This window comes from Berghia stephanieae, chromosome 3 (assembly GCF_034508935.2).
Source record: "Berghia stephanieae isolate SIO BIC M18660-M18661 chromosome 3, UCSD_Bste_1.3, whole genome shotgun sequence".
In the NCBI taxonomy this organism is placed as follows: Eukaryota; Metazoa; Mollusca; class Gastropoda; order Nudibranchia; family Aeolidiidae; genus Berghia; species Berghia stephanieae.
In genome coordinates this window covers 69,597,863-69,618,846 of record NC_088362.1, presented here as the reverse complement: position 1 = coordinate 69,618,846, position 20,984 = coordinate 69,597,863, and the positions used below count along the sequence as shown (strand labels likewise).

The window sequence follows — 20,984 nt, the reverse complement described above, 5'->3', positions numbered from 1 at the left end:
ATAATAATAATAATAATAATAATAATAATAATAATAATAATAATAATAAATAATAATACTTCTCTTTTTTTTTTTAAGGGTGATCGCTGCAACCCGGCTAACTATGGACCAATTAGCTTGACATGTATACTTTGTAAAATGTTGGAGTCCATGATTAAGTAACGCATTATGTCTTTCCTTGAATCAAATAGCTTATTGAGTAATTCACAGCATGGCTTTAGAAATGTATAATTAATTGATACTTAAAATGATGTTGATATAATATATTGAGATTTTAAAAAAGCTTTTGATACTGTTCCCCGTGAAAAGTTATGTCTAAAATTGTGAGGTTACGGTTTATGGGGCAATATATTTAATTGGATTGAATCTTTTCTTACAAATCGTATTCAAAGAGGATTAGTTAGAAATGAACAATTGTAATATAGCAATGTTTCAAATGGAGTGCCACAAGGTAGTATTTTTGAACCACTCTTATTTATATTATACATTAATGACTTTCCAAATGCACATTATATATTTATACAAGATTGTTCATAATGACTATAGTGTCAATGCAGGAGATTTTTTTAAAAGAAGAGGCAAACCAAATTTAAATTAGATTAAAATGGCTAAAATTTGGAATTGATTTGCTATGCTGACATGTTATCGGGTCATGGACATTTGAAAGACTTAACTTATTTTGGCACATTAAAATTCATATCATATCATATCATATCATATCATATCATATCATATCATATCATATCGCATTTATATCATATCATATCAATGTCAATATTATTATTGTTATTATTATTATTATTATTATTATTATTATTATTATTATTATTATTATTATTATTATTATTATTATTATTATTATTATTATCATTATTATCATCATCATCATCATCATCATCATCATTATTATTATTATTATTATTATTATTATTATTATTATTATTATTATTATTATTTTTTTATTATTTTTTATAATAATAATAATAAAAATAATAATAATAATAATAATAATAATAATAATAATAATAATATAATAATAATAATAATAATATTAATGATGATGATAATAACAATAATAATAATAATAATATAATAATAATAATAATAATAATAATAATAATAATAATAATAATAATAATAATAATAATAATAAAAACAATTACGAAAATAATGAAAGAAAAATAACTTGATATTGTCAGCACCAGCGGCCCATTTCTTGCACATTCTAAAAATATGGAAATTTGCACGTTGTTAAAGTTTACAAAGTGTACATATTTGCAGATCTGATTACCGAACGCAATTATTGGCTTGTAACAGTGTTCTGATTGACAATACTTTTTAATGGTTTTCGAGTATCTCCATTACAACAATAAGCCCATAACAACTAGGGTCATCAGACCTGCAAATATCTGCACGTCGATGGTGTACGTTCATTCAGTTTAAAAGTAAAACGAATGCTATTTGTAGATTGACGGTACTTTTCGTGATTCATAAAAGTGCTGTAGGTCTACCTATCTACATATTTTTTGCAAACGACAATTTTACTTTGATGCGATATTTTTAAGATGCCACAAAACAAACTCATCGATATTATATCGTCATAGAGGGATTCAGTGCTTGTAGAAGGAAATATAGACGTCTACTGCTTTACTACTCCCATGTTCCTAGAATAAAAATTATTGAAAGGTTGATGCGGAATGCATTAAAGTACGATGATGATGATGATGCTGATGATGATGATGATGATGATGATGATGATGATGATGATAATAATAATAATAATAATAATAATAATAATAATAATAATAATAATAATAATGCTTTCATGATTATTTTTGTCCTTAATATATCATTGTATTATGAACTTTGTACATTTATGATTCATTTCGATTTTACATTGCCGTTTTGATACATTTTTCCTGACATTCAAAGTTGTGTAAAACTGTCTTAGAATGATACAATGCAAGCTATATGAGATTCTGTAATTATAAACTATTGTATAAGGCATTTAAAGGATAATTCCTATGAAGCCTTTAGTAAGATAAGATAAGATAATAATAATAATAATAATAATAATAATAATAATAATAATAATAATATAATAATAATAATAATAATATATAATAATAATAAAAATAATAATAATAATAATAATAATAATAATAATATAATAATAATATAATAATAATAATAATAATAATAATAATAATAATAATAATAATAATAATAATAATAATAAACAATTAAAATAAAAAATTGTAGGCTAAAAAAAAAATTAAAAATTGTCACCATGGTTGACATTTGTTGCTTAGCCACTCTCCGGTTAAACGCTTCTTCTTAATAAAATTTCATTTCACTGCAATTATGATTGAACAATAACGGCATTTTATATAATCTTATAAATTACATAAACAAAAACTCGAATAAACAGATAATATAAATGAATACAAGATTAATATTATTCTGACAAAAGATACATATTTTTCTGACCGAGATTCGATCCATCGTCTTTCAAACTGGTAGCAGGTCTGCAGACCATTGAGCTAGGAGCACTTCGAGGATTTGGTACAAAATTTAGTATACCAAAATTATCTCGGTTTCGAGTCAGCAGCTTCTAATGGTCTCACACAGATGGCAGCAAATTCTAAGGGTGCTCACACTACTATGTTATGACGATCGCTTGAGAAGGGTATCCCCATTCCCTCTCTCTAATAGGTGGCGAAATCGTTGCTGTATTTAAGTACAGTCGCGAAACCATCCAGAATCCTGGTCACAATACAACGTCAAGGCTAACATCTCGTTGAAAACTGTTAGTTGGTAGTTTTCCAGTATTTTATTTCTGTATTCCTTTACTCATTCGTACTTTTCTTATCCTTTAATTCTTAATACTCTCCACGTTAGTGATAATATGAAACGATCAGTTGACATTAACGTGAGTAAATGCTGATCTCGCCCAGCTCCCGTTTGTTATTCTTTTCGCACTTGACATTTTAAATTGTCGAATCTCCTATTCAACATTCGACAACGGTAGGCTATCCGTGTAGGCGGTGCCAATATTAATATGTTGGGTTGAATTACATTTTGTGACGTGTGTGGAGATGAGGAAAGTAAGGCCACATCCATAGCCATCACTTCCTGTTCAGTTTGGAGACAACGATAATGCTAAATGTCTGGCCAGTACCTTCGGTTTCATAAGTAAGTCGAGAATCTCCCTTTTTTCTGCCCCCCCCCCCCCCCTTTGTCTACCCAGCAGTGAATAGATAGCTGGGTCTCTTAGACCTGGCGGAAGTACTTTGCGATAGACTGGCGTCCTATCCAAAGGGTAGCAATCAATTGCTGTTGTCCGTTTCACGCTATAGAAACCGGTATAAACCCCGGCTCCATGGGCCTAATGGCCCTGAAGGACTAATACTTACTGAATCACCAAGCCCAATACACTTCGTGTCCTCTATAATTTCTAAAATTTAATGTGTGTTATTTACGATTCATTGTCACCAGAAAGTCTCATAATAACGATTTAAGTTTTCTGGACAAATTTGACAAAATGTGTTTCGTCAAACTACGGTCGATTTGTATGTAAATTATTTAAAGTAAAATAAATCATAAGCATTAGTGTTAAAGGACAGAAACAGACATTGAATTAGCTAATCACTGTTGATATTAACACTGACGTATTTCTTGCATTCTCCGTTTTAGGGTGTCTGGACCTACGGTTTTCCACATACGTTTCTGATAGAACATTCGGATATTTGATGGTGTTGAGTGCAAATAAAATTTTGAATTGACCGACTGCTTTGTAAAAATTGTTGAGTCGGAGTAAAGCCCGGATTATGTAGCTTTAGACTGACTGTAGCGATTGCTTGCTGTCCTTTTGATTAATAATGTGTTCGTCAATCGCAAAGAATTTTCCTGGAAGTGATGTCTGAGGCGTGGAATCATAAAAATACTAACCGAAAACAATATAATGAAAGGGTCTCAGAATACAAATAAAAAAAGAAAAAGAAAAAGAAAAAAAAGGTACCCGGACCCTCTGGATTCGGAAGAGGCGTTGCAAGCGGCACTGTGCCCATCACCACAACTCTGTGCAATGAGAAAAACAAACACATTCCGACACACCCATTCTGATAAGTAGGTCTACATACTCGACATAAGATATTCCGACGAAAACATTTTAAAATCAATTATGTTGAGACCTAATTTAGATATGTGTCAAATGAGGTTGAACACTTGTTTTGTCTCCTTTTGTCGGCTTTTTCTTTTACATGTAGCAAAATCCACTTCCTGGGAAACTGTATTTGTAGCAATCTGTTCTTGTTTGCTGTTGTATGGATATATTTGAAAATGTATGGAACCTTTTAAGACAGTTGGTTATGGATTGGATTTTACAGATTAAAACATATGGGCTTGTAGATAGCACAACATCCACGCATGTGTTCAAAGTGATTTGCAAGGGATCCTAAGCAAACAATACCACTTAATATGTCGAGGAAGACATGGCGCCTATTAGACGATATTGAATTATATTTTTTTTCGACAGGGAAACCGCTGTTACCAACCAGGTACTCATTTTACACCTGGGAATGTGAATAAAGAGATATTTCCAAAGACTCAGCGTTGTGCCACACGGAAGGGACTTGAAGCAGTTATCTATAGATCCGAAGGCGAGTGCATATCACATGGCCACATAGCCGCACAAATAAGTAAAAAATAAAATAAAAACTAGTAGGATTCAAATTCAATAGTGTTTTATTGCAATGGACTTCACAATGTCTGATTTTATTCCCAAGAAATAATGTTTTTAAAACTGTGTTTTGATTAATATCAAGATTTGCTTATTTAAATTAGAAGCAAAGTTGTACATTCTAAATGTTATATTTTTAGTAGTAAAAGTGAATGGTACGCTGCTAGAAGCTATGGAATGTAAAAAGCATTGGACAAAAAATGAATATAACAGCTTTAAAAAAAAAAGAACAAAATACTTAACATGGAGCGGAGCGAAAGACTTTTAACTATCGTTTATCCCGACTTGGCGAACAGAGAACTTATCTCCGTCTATGTGGTTTTTAGGTGAAGGATGATTTTAACTGTTTTTGTTGTCTTACTGAGGAAGAGTTTTGGTCTCGATATGTTCTATGTTAAGTATGTTGTTCTATTTTGTAGCTGTTACAAGTTTACCTTCTCTCCAATACTTTTTACAATACACAAAGTCCAGCAGTAACGTATTCACTATCACCATAAATAATATACATAATATTATTTAATATAAATGCAAAACCGTAGCTCTATCTATTTAATTAAGCCAGTCTCAAGATCAATCATTTTGTTCAATGTATTTGTTATTATTCGTAGAAAAGAGATCACCCCAACCCCACCCTACATGTACATCTACAAAGTCCAAAGGTCAGCTATACACATGGCTTCGACCATAGCTTCCTCATTTTTTTCAATACGTGCTTATCAGTCTAAATAAATCAGCCCTCCATTTCCTGAACACAAATACAAATCCTTTAACACGTGTTTGGAAAGTATATGGCTTTTTCGAAATATGGGGAGTGAAAAATAAATTGATGAATGCTAACAATCAGGAAAGGCAATTGATTCGTGTGGCAGGCAAATATAGAGTTAGTGGTTGAGACTGTGGCCTTCGCAGCCGGATCGATTGGCCTTCAAATTTTTGAGTACCGTATACATGTAAATCTCAATGGTTTAACAGTCACACCGGATTTTTGGACAAGGCAAAGCAGTTAAATCTCGCTCGTTTATAAATAAATAAAAAAATATAGAAGACCTGTGATTTCGTCTATCAGATATTGAAGAAAGCTATGGCTAAGACATAATATTATATTATTAAAATTTCTTAGGTGTGTAGTAACAGAGTAGTAGCTTGATGTTCTGCAACGTGGCGTCTGGGTGGACTGTGTTGCCGATAAAAGCGTCTTTGCTCTCCTTGGTGTCAAAGTAGATCCACTCTTCAGAAACGTCCATACCGATTACTTCCTGACATTTGCCCCCAACTCTGGTGGTAAAAAAAGATCACGAAACAACCATTAGGAGATTTGAATACATCATTTTTCTACCATTTCAAATAAACATAGTATTGTAGAGTAAGTTTATCAAATGTTTAAGACAACGTACGCCTTAATGTTCTCCGGCTAATCGGCTCATAGGGCCAAAAAAGGTAGTCGATATCTGACACGTGGACACAATATTGAATGAATTAAGTCGACATCACTCGACTCTTTTTAAGTGTTTTCACTCACTAGTTGTGTGGGTAGTTCTCTCTTAAGTCATAACAGACTATAAACGTTAAAGGGTGGACATTGTTTTGTTTGCTGGTATTAGTGATCTGGCGGAAATAACAGATGAGTAGTTTACCTAACACGTACCATCAATACTGCGTACTGTGAATTTCATCAGTCGGGAATGACAGTTCCACTTTAATATGCAGGGTTTTTATGATTGTCATTAAAGCTAGAAAATCACACAAACAAACAAACAAACAAACAAACAAACGAACAAACAACATATCATTTGTATATGCGTTTGACATAATTCATATCCATGATGACTAAATTGATCACCATGATATCATCACTATCTATGCCTAAATTTACTTTCTGATGTAAATCGCACCATCAGTATCCTTGGTACGGCAGCGTAATGGAATACACAAATAAATACGTCAATTAAACAATCTGACAGCTCACAGTTCATATCTCGACAAAAATCAGGCAACAGCTTTATCTCATAGTTGGCCTTCTTATCTAAATCAATAAAAGAAAGAAGTATGTGTGTCTGTGTGTGAGTGTGTCGATTACAAAGAAAATCAGACTATCTGCCATGAAAAATAAACAGTTCATTTACATTTTTATCCTTCTAATGCAAGACGTCGAGATTTCTTTTGCGATATATGTCGATTTTTCAATGGCCATATATTTTTTTAAAAAATCATTTTTATTCGATCCCTAAGATTTACGACGTCATTTTTAACAGGAAGCGAGGAAGCGGGTACAATCGTGGCCTTCGTAAAGTTATGGCCTGATACCGTGGCCTTCGTAAAGTTATGGCCTGACACTGACCAAAAAATGACGTCAAAATGCCAGTCTTTTGCCACAAAAGAAAACAAATCGTGAGTTATATTCAATAGTTCAACCAATGAAATGACTTGTTTCCATGAGCTCTACTAACGACAACTTACTAGACGGTGCAAAAAAACCACTAATGACGTCAAACTGCCAGTCCTTTTGGATTTCAGTGTCAGGCTATAAAATAACGATGGCTACGCTGATACTGACCAAAAAATGACGTCAAAATGCCAGTCTTTTGCCACAAAGGAAAACAAATCGTGAGTTGTATTCAATAGTTCAACCAATGAAATAACTTGTTTCCATGAGCTCTACTAACAACTCACTAAGCGGTGCAAAAACCAAATAATGACGTCAAACTGCCAGTCCTTTTGGATTTCAGTGTCAGGCTATAACATAACGATGGGTACGGTACAATACGCAGATTCATAACAAACGTTACTCAATCAGAATACACACATAGACATCTACATCATAATTTAAAGTTTAAAGCACAGCATTATTTTATGATGCGTTGAAATTTAACACTGATTACAAATATTTACATTCCAAGAACTCTATTCACTCTGTCCAGTCTCTCCTCCTCCTACCAATAGATAGTATGCATTGTAAGAGTTCAATGACAGAAGGCTCACAACATGTGCCAATCTTTATATCTGGTTAAGTTTAATAAACGCGGAGCAAACATAACAAACATCTCAATCGAACTATTACTGTGAGTCTCGCCTTATTTGACCATGAGATCTTTTATAATGCTTTCGTGCTAGAGTATACATGCCATCGGATATACGACAACACACAATTGGAAACAGATTTAGTGTAATATTAGTGGAATCACTCACAAACACGGATGGCAAAATACAATAACAAAGGCTTTAGTGACGTCATCTTCATTTATCTATACACGTCACACAGTATTGTGTGTTGGTAAGTTTTATCTGGCCTGCAAATGTTGTGATTATTTTACATAAACGCATAATATCAATATGGGCCTGTTCTCTTTCATTATATTCATGTTTATCAGCATTCCTATCCTTGCCCCTCCTCTCTCTCTCTCTCTCTCTCTCTCTCTCTCTCTCTCTCTCTCTTTCGCTCTCTCTCTCACACACACACGCGCGCGCGCACACAATAACACACGGGCACACAGGCAGAGAGAGAGAGAGAGAGAGAGAGAGAGAGAGAGAGAGAGAGAGAGAGAGAGAGAGAGAGAGAGAGAGAATGCTAACCAGAAGATGTTTGATCAATCGAATCATGTGATTAGTGACACTCCCCAAACTCATTCGGACAAACATAGCTCGTTGTTGTTTTCAAATGCGGAAGAAACAGGTGAGGTTTTTTGTTGTTTTTTTTACATAAACGCATACCCTCGACAGTAATACCCGTGCAGTTCGCTTTGCTGTGCCATTACTGCCATTGTTTACTGAAAAAGGATTTCTCTATTGACGACTCCTTACATCAGCCTCGGTCAGCTTCTGTCGGGTGTTCCGATTTGGCGAACAGCTTCTGTCGGGTGTTCAAGGATGGGGAACGAGCCGAACCTCTCCATTCTTAACGTTTTCGAAACACCGAATATTGTATACAAGAAACTATAGATTCCTCTATTTGTTTTACATTTTTTATGCATTTCTCGCACGGTTATTTGGATTTTGGTGGCATGACACTCGCTTTCGGATCGGGAGATCCCTGGTTCCAGCCTCGTTCCGCGCATAGATGAGTCCTTGGAAAAGGCTCTTTACTTATATTATAAGATTCCCTCATCGTTGTCTCTGTTGGAAAAATTGCAATATTGCCTAACAGGGGTCGTACTACATGTTCTACATGTTACGTGTTGCTGTTGGTCAGGGAACCTATGTAAAGCGCGTTGAGCACTTTGAGTGAATATTCCTCTATATAAAGGCTCAAGTTTACTAATCAGCAAAAATTAATTATGTTTTTGTTTCCTTGGGGTGTTTTTACAGATTCAGTGGGTGTATTGCGGAGATAACATACATATCAGCTATTAGTGCAACGCCAAAAATGTAACAGGATTGCTAGTTGATTATATTATTATTTCTATGGATATTTTCGAAAAGTTCCTCACCTGTAAAGATAGAATGGATTTTTTGCTGGAAGAAGGATTGGGGTTTCAGCATCACCATCATTACGACAACAGTATTTTATTTGTGTGATGTCACCGTTTCTGACTGAGCTAGCCAAGTCAGTGGCAGCGTCAGTACCCCCAATATTCTCCCTGTCGAACTGAATAATGCCTGAAACGAGATTCTTAGGACAAACCGTGGCGTATTGGTTGATGCAGTAGCTTCCCTTCGGCCAGGCAGGGCCCGCGACGTCCATCTTTTTGGTACAAAATCTCATATTCACATAATGATTGCTTCCACTTGATTCCACGACAGGTCCCAATACGTGAATAGGGGTCGACGTTTTATCGGTGTTCGTGTTTCCTTGTTGTGTCGTGATACGTAATGAACTTGTCGTCCAATCAAATGAAAAAGAATCTGGACACCCGTATGTTGTGTTGAATAGTGTGTAGGTGCCCTCTGGCCATGCTTGTCTTTGGATTTTCGACACATCTTTGAGGATGTTCAAATCATTCAAGATTTTTATTTGCTTTTTCATCAAGTCGTCACTGACTTTCATAAAATTTGTATTCATCACATTTAGAGTGTTGGTGAGTTTGGCAATAGCTTTGCTTCTTGAATGGCCTTGTCTCTCAAGAAGTCGGACTGTCTTTTCTAGCAAACCTAGGAATATAAGAAACAAAGTTCATTGAATACCCTTACTGAGACTGTGATACCACAAGTGAGATTAGATTAGAATTAAACATTGGACATAGTAACCTATATTTATTCATTATTCAACTAATCGTGAATGAAAAAAAAATTTAATTTGACTTTGTCGTTTTGATATGTATGTTTGGGTAGTTAGGAAATGACTTTAATTGTGTGACTCATGGCTGCCAAAATTATTGCTCTCAGTTATAGATGGTTATAAAAATCATTGTATTAAGTGATGATGTCTATTAGGTTAATTATGGAGAACTTAAATGAATTAATTGTAAATTTGTTATCACCAAGGATTTGAAAATACACTATTGCTCAGTTTACCGTCCAAACTTAATGGGATTATATTCCTTGAGATGGAGATCAAATGTCAGATGTTTCCATATTTTCTACTCTCACTTGCAATCGCTTGGGAGATTTTTATACAATAATTCTAACCCACTATTATGACTTATGTGTAATGTACCTTAGGTATGACCTTCGTCTAGTCAGAGGCTTGACAACAAGAAAAGAAAAAAAAAACAAATACTGTCGACATGAAGAGAGCAAATAATTTTAAACCCTGAATATTATAAGCCGTAAATGAAATTGGGTCTCTTGTGGTTGGTGAAGAATATCCAAAACATCTCATAGGAGTTGGGTGTCCGAAAGACAGCACAAAACAAGAAGGCAAGGAGCGTGTCATCAAATGCTCACATCTAATTGTTTGGCATAAAGAATGAAAATATTACACAACTAATAAGCTCGGTCAATGACCGTGTTAACAGACCTTGACAATTTAGCGGGTAATATTGTATTTTCTTAGATCTATAATCATTTAGTTACTTTAATCTCCTTCCTGGGGAGATTTTTTGTGTGTGTATTCCATATTCCTTAGTATCCAACTAATTAATAGAACCGGCAATGATATGAATTTGCAATTTGGCCTTCAAAAAAGTTCGGGTTTCTTTACAATAACTGTGGTCTTGGTGAAAATGCCGAGGTCTTCCTACAGATAAAGAAAAACTTTACGCATTAAAATCATTCAATGTGTGTCTGTTCTGAACGCATTCAATAGTGCGCGCTTCCAAGGTTGAGTGCTGTTAGGAAATCAATCAGAATTCCAAATGCAAGGTTAAAAGAATCCTTTGTTGCAGAATGGTCAAAGATTCGAGCTCATAATTTATTATATAGATCGTCCTGATTGTTAACGTAACTCTTTAAAAACTATTAAAAAAAACAATGAAAAAAATAGATGAAAAGCTAATCTTTGATTGTTTTCGACGTTTCCCTTGTTCTTTTTTTAACCTTCCAGCTTCAAGCAGAGCAACACATATTTGTTAATGTTGAAAGCCTGGAGTTTGACAGCATGTAATTGCAAATCATTTTCCTTAAAGTAAAGAAAATATTTATCAAATACTTCAGGAGAGAAGCTTTATTAGATAACTAGTTTTACCCAATTCCTGCAAGACTAAACTTCCTCCGATTCATAATTTTGTCCATGATTTATCTCGTTTTACGTTCAGACTTAAATTTTTTTCACCCTTGCTGTTACAGCTCTCTTTGTGAACTTGTGAGGTATGAAATTAGGAAATATACATTAGCCTAATGGAACCCCGTCAGTATAGGAGTCAAACCTACCTATTCGGAGATCGTTGGATGTATGAGCGCTTTCCTCATCGGACTTCAAATGCAGTATGATTTTTAGTAGATCATCGTAAGACACGCCTCTCTCCGACACGATTACAGGGTCTGTTTTTACAGCCGTCAGTTCGTCATAAACGTCATAGCCATCAATTTCACAAAGGAAATTGCCTATCACGTCATTGGTGGCGATCTCAAACCGGAGGGACAAGAAAGAGTTGGTCCGATTCCCTGCATGGCCATGTGCCTCTGGTTCATACGAAAAGCTTGTGATAACTTTAGGGTTGGCGTCAGACATCTTAGCGACGGTTTCCCATTTATTTCCAGGCCGTAGCTTCAAAATCCTAATTCTAGATACATGCGCCAGTTTGGCCTCTTCGTTGTCGTTCCCGTCATATCGGCATTCAAATGTCACGTTGTTGGTCAACTTTTTGGCTACGCGTTTCTCACTGGCTTTCAAAATCCAGGAATGGCTGATTGCTAACACGGACACGAGGTATATCCAAGTCAGCATTCTGGTATTTCGATGTTCTGTAATTTAAAAAAAAAATGAATTTTGAATTTATTTTAAAGTAGTTAATTATTATATGTGCCAATAGATTAGAAAGAATTAAGGTTAAGACTATTTGATACATTGGACGTCAATTTAATTGATCGATTTATAAAGTTATACATTTCTAGACAAAATGTTTCAAGGTGCTTAGTCAGTCTTTGCAGGAAACCGAAATGTTGATCCAAAAACAAAAATAGATTTCAAAGGGCTCAGCTGGTTTGTACATTATACGGAACTGAAAAAAAAAAGCATTATGGGGGTCACGATAGCTCAGTCGGTAGAACACTCGCTTCATCCCCGATGTTTACGTACCGTTATCCTAACACCCTCTTCCGCACTAGGACAGGACTGTCCTGGGACAGTCCTGTCCCAAATCTGTAACATATAGAATTTAGAGAAATCTTCCGCACCTATTGGGACGGGACAAAACAGTCCCGTTGTGTCCCAAGCCGTTGTGAAATGCTACAAAATCAACGGGACAGGACTGTCCCAGTCCCGTGTTCATATCGTTTGTGATAGTAGAAAAATATAGCAGACTTCCGCACTAGGACAAAAAAGTCCCAGACTTGGCGGCGCCGTGTCAAAATTGAAATGCCTGTCTTTATTTTCTGCATCCCTACTACTACTACTACTACTACTACTACTACTACTACTACTACTACTACTACTACTAATACTACTACTACTACTACTAATACTACTACTGCTACCACTACTATTTCTACTGTTTCTTCTGCTGTTGCTAATGCCACTAATATATTAATAACTACATCCCTTACATTTTGTATTTATTTCCAATTCCATTGTAGAGGTCTATTTATTTTCCAACAATAGTCCACACTTTATTTTAGTTCACTGTCTTCTATACTGCATTACACAGTTCCCCCCCCCCCCCCCCCCCCCCTCCCCTCTTTTGACATAATTAAGTACGCACCTTTTATAAATTTCTATTGCTCTTTTAATTAGCGCTTCCTCACAAAGTAGCATACAATTTTCTGCCCATCAATGTTTTTGTTTATGCATCTTAACAACGCCACTACCACATTATCTCATTCGTCTGTAGTTTTTAATTCATCATGTGTTGTTGATGAAGGGGAAACCCGACACGTACATTTTATCTGTTTTCGTATATTAAACTGAAGCTTACATTCAATTTCACAGTTATGATTTATTTATTTATTTCAATTCTGAATATAAAAAAGCAAGAACAATTCAAAAAATAATTCTATGTGATGAAACCACGTACAGAAGACATAGCAACATAAACATTTTAGGCCATTTAAAAACGTATGTTTATCAATATAATTTAAGAAGTGTCACACTTTGTGACACAGCAGTAACGTGTCTAAAACCGGTCGCACATCTATTCGGTACCTTGTGGGATCAATTATCTTTATCGTTATTTATTTCGGGAATTTCAATGAAAATATTTTTAAGTAAGTCCTTCTGAGCCACTTGGACTCATTGTAAGACAAATTAACTCCTTTAGAGCCTTGTAGCCAATGGTGCAGGAGTTATTCCGGTTTCAATAGCGTGAAGCGGACAATTAACGTATTTGTTTGAAAACCTTTGAACAGGACGCTAGTCTATCGCAGATTACTATCCGAGCTTGACAGGTACCCTTTTACAACTGAATGGAGTGAGTGATTGGAGTAAATTTTCTTGCTCTAGAAAGTACAAATTGGCTTCGGTCGGAATCGAACACAGAACCTCTGAGTCCAGAGTACAACGCGCTAACCATGGGCCATCTTGCCTCCTAAGCTTATAAATCCGGAACTTATCCATGTTGTTGTAGCGTTGAGCAGACAGATAACAGTTTAAAATATTAAACAATAAAATTCCCTTTTTCATCCCATAGGGAAATTTTTCTTGAGGGTCTATTCCAAGGGAAGACTGGAATAAACCATGGCTTCAGCCGCAAATTGAACTAGGGCGAGGTATAACCCAGGCGTTAGCCGCAGTGCAGCGCCGCAAATTGAGCTAGGCGAGGTGACTTACTCAAGGCAACACAGCGCATCAGCGGGTGATCGAACTGATGCATTTCGGGTACGAAGCAAAGACCGTACCACCGAGCCATGCTGACTTTCTATTATCCTCTTGAATGATGCTAGTCCGTCAAAGATTACTTTCATCAGCGAACTGGTACTCATTTGCACCTGGGTAAAATGAGGTGATTCCAAGAAAGTCATTTTAAGATAAGATCGGAGATCACCATAGAGTCTACTGAATTGACCCTTGAGCAATCTTTGGGTCATTAAAGGATGCACCCAATATTGTTTTCTCTTTCAATTTGTCTTTTTTTTTCCACGTAGTAAAGCACAGAAATATGCAACCTCTACTTCATCCATTACTAGTAGTAGTAGTAGTAGTAGTAGTAGTAGTAGTAGTAGTAGTAGTAGAAGTAGTAGTAGTAGTAGTAGTAGTAGTAGTAGTAGTAGTAGTAGTAGTAGTAGTAGTAGTAGTAGTAGTGGTGGTAGTGGTAGTGGTAGTAGTAGTAGTAGTAGTAGTAGTAGTAGTAGTAGTAGTAGTAGTAGTAGTAGTAGTAGTAGTAGTATAGTAGTAGTAGTAGTAGTAGTAGTAGTAGTAGTAGTAGTAGTAGTAGTAGTACTAGTTGTTGTTGTAGTAGTAGTAGCAGCAGCAATAATATTACTTTTGCTATAAGAATATTTCATGATTATATAAATCTTATGTAAACAAATCCCATTGTATAGTGTTTTGATTCATAAAATGTGAATTATTAGAGTTGTACCAAGGACTTATTTTTTAATGTATTAAATCATTAATTTATAATTCAAACTATTAAATAACTAATCTATTAATTAGAAGATTTTACATTATTATTATCACCATTATAATAATTATGATTATGATGATTATTATTATTATTGTTATTATTATATATTATTATTATTATTATTATTATTATTATTATTATTATTATTATTATTATTATTATTATTATTATTATTATTGTTATTATTATTATTATTATTATTATTATTATTATTATTATTATTATATTATTATTATTATTATTATTATTATTATTATTATTATTATTATTATTATTGTTATTATTATTATTATTATTATCATTATTACTATCATTGTTTTCCTTGCTTTATTATTGATTTTATTTGCTTGATTTGTTGATGAAAGTATTATATTCTTGTATGAGTTATATTGGCAATTGCCTACAAATAAACTTTTGAATCTTGTAAAAATTTTTTTTAAAATCATGGATTCGCGCAGGTGTGTCCCGGGAGAGTCCTGTCCTAGTGCGGAACCCCTTTTGAATAGAAGTTTTCTCCAGTGGGACAGGACAAATTTGTCCTGGGACAGTTTTGTCCTAGTGCGGAAGGAGCCTAACAATATGCCTATGCATCCTGCTACTGAAATAGTTATGCCACCTTTATGCAACTTCCGAAGGACTGGTTACATATACACTCCCAAGGATTTAGGAACCAAAAAGAGTAGAGGGTTTGATGTCACGCTTTTTTCCCCTATTGGTCACAAACTTTAAACTAAACAGTAATTACAACGACCTAGAGAAACAGACTTGAGAGCCAGCGTTTTGAGCAAGAAGAAAAGAGAGAGCTTAACTTTCTAAAACAATGTCCACCAAGTGTGCTCAATGCGCTTCTGATCTTGTCGCAAGACAACAGTACTAATCATATAGGTCGAGACATGCAACAATCATGATTATGTTTTTGACTGAGTCAATGGCGTTACGGCCAGATACACATTTTACACCTGAGTGTGGTGAAAAAATGCGATTAAAGATTCTTTCCCAAAAGTTAAACTTTACGCTCCCGTACCCATAACGAGATTCGAACCTTCGACCCCCAGTCGCAAGCTGAGTGTCACATGTAGCCACATGTAGAATGTCTTCGCCAAAGGGAACAGGTTTTGCTCAGTCAAACCTTATAAACGGCAAAACAGTTCTTGCTGTATTCTAATAAAAAAATGTTTTTAAAAATTGAGTTTTAAATAGCGCAATATCCACTAAATGTGCTCAAAGCGCTTTTCAAGGGGTCCCTGGTCAACAGCAACATTTAACATGTAGGAGGGACATGACGCCTGTTAGGCGATATTACAATTTTTCGGACACAGACAACGCTGTTAACGGCCAGGTACTTATTTTACACCTGAATACGGTGAGAGAATGTGAGTAGAGCCTTCTCCAGGGACTCAACTATGCGTCGAGCGCGAGGCTCGAACCCTGGACCTTCCGATCCGAAAGCGAGTGTCATACCACAAGACCACATAGCCGCACATTCCCGGGATGAGCCAAAAAGCGTGCTAGAATCCAAACGAGTCCTGTAGTAGATATAGATACGAATAGAGGGGCTTATCACCTAGATACAAAGTTTCCGTTTCCCAAGCCGCAATATGTGAACTAGTAATTTAAGACAACTGAAATTGTTTTGCAGTTTTAAGTGTAAGCTTCAACCGTAAAACGGTTCCACTCTGATATTATCTAATACATAAAATACACATTAACAGCACTCCGGGGTCAGTTGGTAGAGCACTCGCTTCACACACAAAGTGACCGAGATCAATCCCGGGTGAAACGAGTATTATTGTCTTACTCCCCGCCCTCTTTGCCCAACCAGCAGTGGTAGCTGTGTCCTTAGATTAGATATTCTAGCGTTCTATCAAAAGGGTAGCACGCCATTACTATTGGCTGCTTCACACTACAGAGTGATCTATGAGACAAACCCCTGATTTTCAAGGTTTTGTTTTGATTACTACAATATTTGTAATTACATCCATCATGAGGTAATGGCAGGGTACTCTGGAAAAATACTTATTTGAAAATTTGGCCAGAAAACTCGTCCTTCAAATATCAATCGATTTAAGTGACCCTCATCTTGGCAAAAACTCAAACATTGGACTTTTTTTTTTTGCCACAATTATTTTTCAGGCTAAGAAGTGACATTCACTTCCTTCAATACTAAAAAAAAATATCTTAGCGACTCTGTATAATCTAGACTTTAAATTCGATTTTTATTTGACAGGTTCTAATTAACCAAATACTGAATAATAGATATAATTGATCATAAATGTGTAGTTTGTAGGCATTATAATTAGTTAAAATAATTTTTAAAGATATTAATATATGGTTTAGCATTGTGTGTACAAGAAACAGACTCACTGACCTTCGATTTAATCCGAAAGTAGTATTGATGTTCTTGGAGACTTGCTGTGCTGATCTTGATGCCTTGGATGAAAATATATTATATAATCTGGTCTGATAAGGACATGACACGGGAAACGTCAAACGACCCACGAGTCAAGATAAGACCACTCCGGTAAAAACAAAAAAAAAGAAAATATTATAGCTATAACAGGAAATTCTGCCTGACGTCATTCCAATTATGTAAAGGTAAAACCGAAACAGCCTTAGTGCAACATCACATAGTGGGCAATAGGAAAAGTTTTTTTTATTCCTCAAGTCGAAACCGAAAAAGACCATGAAATGTCAAGAGCGTGGTACAAATCTCCAGGTAGTAGTAGTAGTAGTAGTAGTAGTAGTAGTAGTAGTAGTAGTAGTAGTAGTAGTAGTAGTAGTAGTAGCAGTAGTAGTAGTAGTATGTAGTAGTAGTAGTAGTAGTATATGCAGTAGTAGTAGTAGTAGTAGTAGTAGTAGTAGTAGTAGTAGTAGTAGTAGTAGTAGTAGTATTAGTAGTAGTAAATAGTAGTAGTAGTAGTAGTAGTAGTAGTAGTAGTAGTAGTAGTATAGTAGTATAAGAAGAAGAAGAGAAGAAAAGAAGAAGAAGAAGAAGAAGAAGAAGAAGAAGAGGTCATTTCAAGGGTTTGTAATTCATGTGGATTTTTGGAAGAAGGATTATAGGTGATTTGGCGTTGTGGCTCAGCGATATAGTATATTCTCTTGTAAAATTTAAAAAAAAGAAAAACAATACCGGGCGAAATATTGGGCGTGTTAAGTAACTGGATGTGTGACAACAATCGCAGAACTCTGACCCGGCACATCACCCCATGCAAAGTTGGTGAGCATGAAGTACCTAGAATCAGTGACGGATATTGTAACAATATAGTACAAAATGACGTTTAACAGATTACTTGCAATGTATTCAATGGAAGTGTGGTTGCATATGGTCTGCTGGAATGAGTTTTGCTCCAAACTAGGAGTAAAGCAGCGCGCCTGACCATGATGTGTATAAGATAAAGAACAACCTGATGGCTTTTTCAAATAATCCTGACCTACAAACACCGACACGAACATCTAGGATTTCCGAGATTGACAGTGTCATTCCCCTAATATCCACTAAAGACCTCAGAAAATTCTCATTTTACCCCAAAACCATCACAGATTGGAACAATTTACCACAGGGAGTTACATCTGCACCCACTTTAGATTTATTTACAGAGCAGATCTTCTAGATCACTGCTGAATTTTCAACTTAATATTATTGTTCATGTCTTCATCAGTGATGGTGGACATTAAAGAAATATTCAGATTCAGATTCCGACAGTTTGGTTGGCATGCAACCCCGTCGTCTCTGCCGAAAATAGTATACCTAATTTGTGTATTTTTTCTTGTCTTTTCAACTGCGTAAAATATTTTTTTATCCCTTCGGATTCAACATTTTTTTCTCCAGAAGCATGTCTGGTTATGACGACACGTGTTAGGACTCGTTGTTACAACAAAAGCAGGAAAAAAAGAGAAACCCAAACAAACAAAAGAAACTAAGGCAAGTATGAGGTTATGTCAAGGAATCGTGTCTTAGATAAGCTATAATTGAATGTAATTGGACCTGATGTTCAATCTAATGCTTAATATTATATCATGTATGAATTTGATCCGGTTTAAATATCTTAAATTTTCTTAGAATCTTCAAAACTTCCTTCTCTTCCCCCTCCTCCTCCTCCTCCTCCTCCTCCTCCTCCTCCTCCTCTTCCTCCTCCTCAACCTCATCATCATCAATATCATCATCATCATCATCATCATCATCATCATCATCATCATCCTCATCATCAATCTATCTCTTCTCCTCCTTCCCTCTCTCCTCTCTTCTTCTTCTTCTTCTTCTTCTTCTTCTTCTTCTTCTTCTTCTTCTTCTTCTTCTTCTTCTTCTTCTTCTTCTTCTTCTTTCCTCCTCCTCCTCCTCCTCCTCCTCCTTCTCCTCCTTTCTTCCTCTTCTTCTTCATTTTTAATAAGTGACTTTCCAGAGTACGGCAGTTAACTGGTTAAAGTAAGGTGGATAATACTTATGATACGAATGACGGGTTGTTTTAATTTTAAAGAATTGAGCTAGTTAAAAATACCAAGATATTTTTTTCCAAAACGGTAAGGAGTCACTCAATCTTATAACAATCAACACACAAACAGCACGAGTATGCGGTTTACAAAACGTTATTTTCACCACAGTTTGGTTGTTAGGCGGGTTTCCTAAATAATAAAAAGAAACATTTATATAGAACATTTCCACGGATTTACCATGATCAATGTGCTTCACAATGTTTCATTCTTTCCCATCCGCAGGCCATATGGATCCATATTTCCATTTCAAAAGGCACCAGTCGCCTCTTCGGCGCCTTTTTTGCGCCAACTAACACCCTAACATTATCCATTAATACCTATAACCTCCATCACACCTGGAATGGGGTAATGTATTAAAAAGGGCCATTACCCAAAGACACACGATCGGGATCTATCAACTGAGTGATCCAGATCCCCAAAGAAAGACCAAATAGTCTAAATCTCACCTCCGAGATATTGTTCCCAACTTAAAAAGACTTTTTTTAAAAATGCCTCCCCCCAAAATAACAAAATAAAACCAACAAAAACCAACAAAAACCAACAAAAAGCAGACAAACAACAAACAAAAACAAAAACAACAAACGACAACACAGACCCCCCCAAACAAACTGGGTAGAAAGAGATGTTAATAAGTCTCAGATTCAAGACTGTTTTGACAAAATGGGATTTATTGTTATCGATCAATAAATTAAGTTTTCTGGTCAAAAGGAGAAAGGTCTATTTGTCAGAGTAAGGCAGTTAAATTCTAATTAAAATGACTATAATTTTGCTTATTCCAGTTGATTTTTTCTTGGTTTTCTTCTATTCTTTTCTTTCTTTATTTCTTCTCTTCTTTTTTTTTTTTCTTTATTTTTTATTTTTTTTTTTTTTGTATTCCTTACGTGAAATGGATTCCCCCCAAACTTCTTTCCTACAAATTGTAGACTAATTTAAAATTGTTGTAACATGACTACATATTAATATTAATGATAGACAGGCAAAGCAAAATCGAACAAACAAATAAACAAATATAACAAAAAGTGAATACAACAAAACACTTTATTTTTATACTCTGTTTAGTCACACATAATATTATCTCTGTATTAAGATCCGTTTCCGTCGTTTAAAAAAAGTTAATGATAAGCTTCGTGGTATAATTAAAATAAAAATAGTATGATGATGCTGACGATGCTGATGACTAAGATGATGGTGATAATAAAATATAATATAATAAATAAAATATAATAATAATAAAATATTAATAAAAATTATATTATTATTATATTATTATTATTATTATTATTATTATTATTATTATTATTATTATTATTATTATTATTATTATTATTATTATTATATTATTATTATTATTATTATTATTATTATTATTATTATTATTATTATTATGGGGTATGGAGTCTATCTTGAAAGACCGAATAATGTACTTTCTTGAAAATCATACGATGCTAAGCGATAACCAGCATGGTTTTAGATCAAAGAGATCATGCATTACTCAACTTTTATAGTTGATGGAGGATTTTGCCAAGTTTATTGAACGTAATCAATGCATTGGTGTTGTTTATCTTGGTTTCCGCACGGCTTTTGATTCTGTATCACATGGGAGATTATTCATTAAACTAAAAGCATCCGGATTTAAAGGGAATTTCTTTAACTGG

General features: G+C 34.8%; 2 protein-coding genes across 3 annotated transcripts in view; one reads left to right on the top strand and one right to left on the bottom strand.

The window, feature by feature from the left end:
• The first annotated feature begins 60 nt into the window (after positions 1-60).
• The window catches only part of LOC144968316 (DNA mismatch repair protein Msh6-like), a 62,550-nt gene continuing 41,626 nt past the window's right edge, over positions 61-20,984 (top strand). Inside the window, exons 1-2 of one of the 2 annotated variants that reach the window (XM_078906561.1) lie at positions 61-451; positions 18,668-18,760. The gene's annotated coding sequence lies outside the window, so the exon portion shown is untranslated. Of the gene's footprint in view, positions 452-18,667; positions 18,761-20,804; positions 20,866-20,984 lie in introns of those variants that run through there. The other variant, XM_078906564.1, reaches the window with a different exon arrangement.
• Positions 4,729-17,363, bottom strand: LOC144968317 (uncharacterized). The gene is made up of 4 exons (XM_078906567.1): positions 17,204-17,363; positions 11,486-12,019; positions 9,166-9,826; positions 4,729-6,016 (listed from the first exon to the last, which is right to left on the bottom strand). The coding sequence occupies exons 2-4, from the start codon at positions 12,000-12,002 to the stop codon at positions 5,848-5,850; spliced, it is 1,347 nt and encodes a 448-aa protein (XP_078762693.1). The 5' UTR covers positions 12,003-12,019; positions 17,204-17,363; the 3' UTR covers positions 4,729-5,847.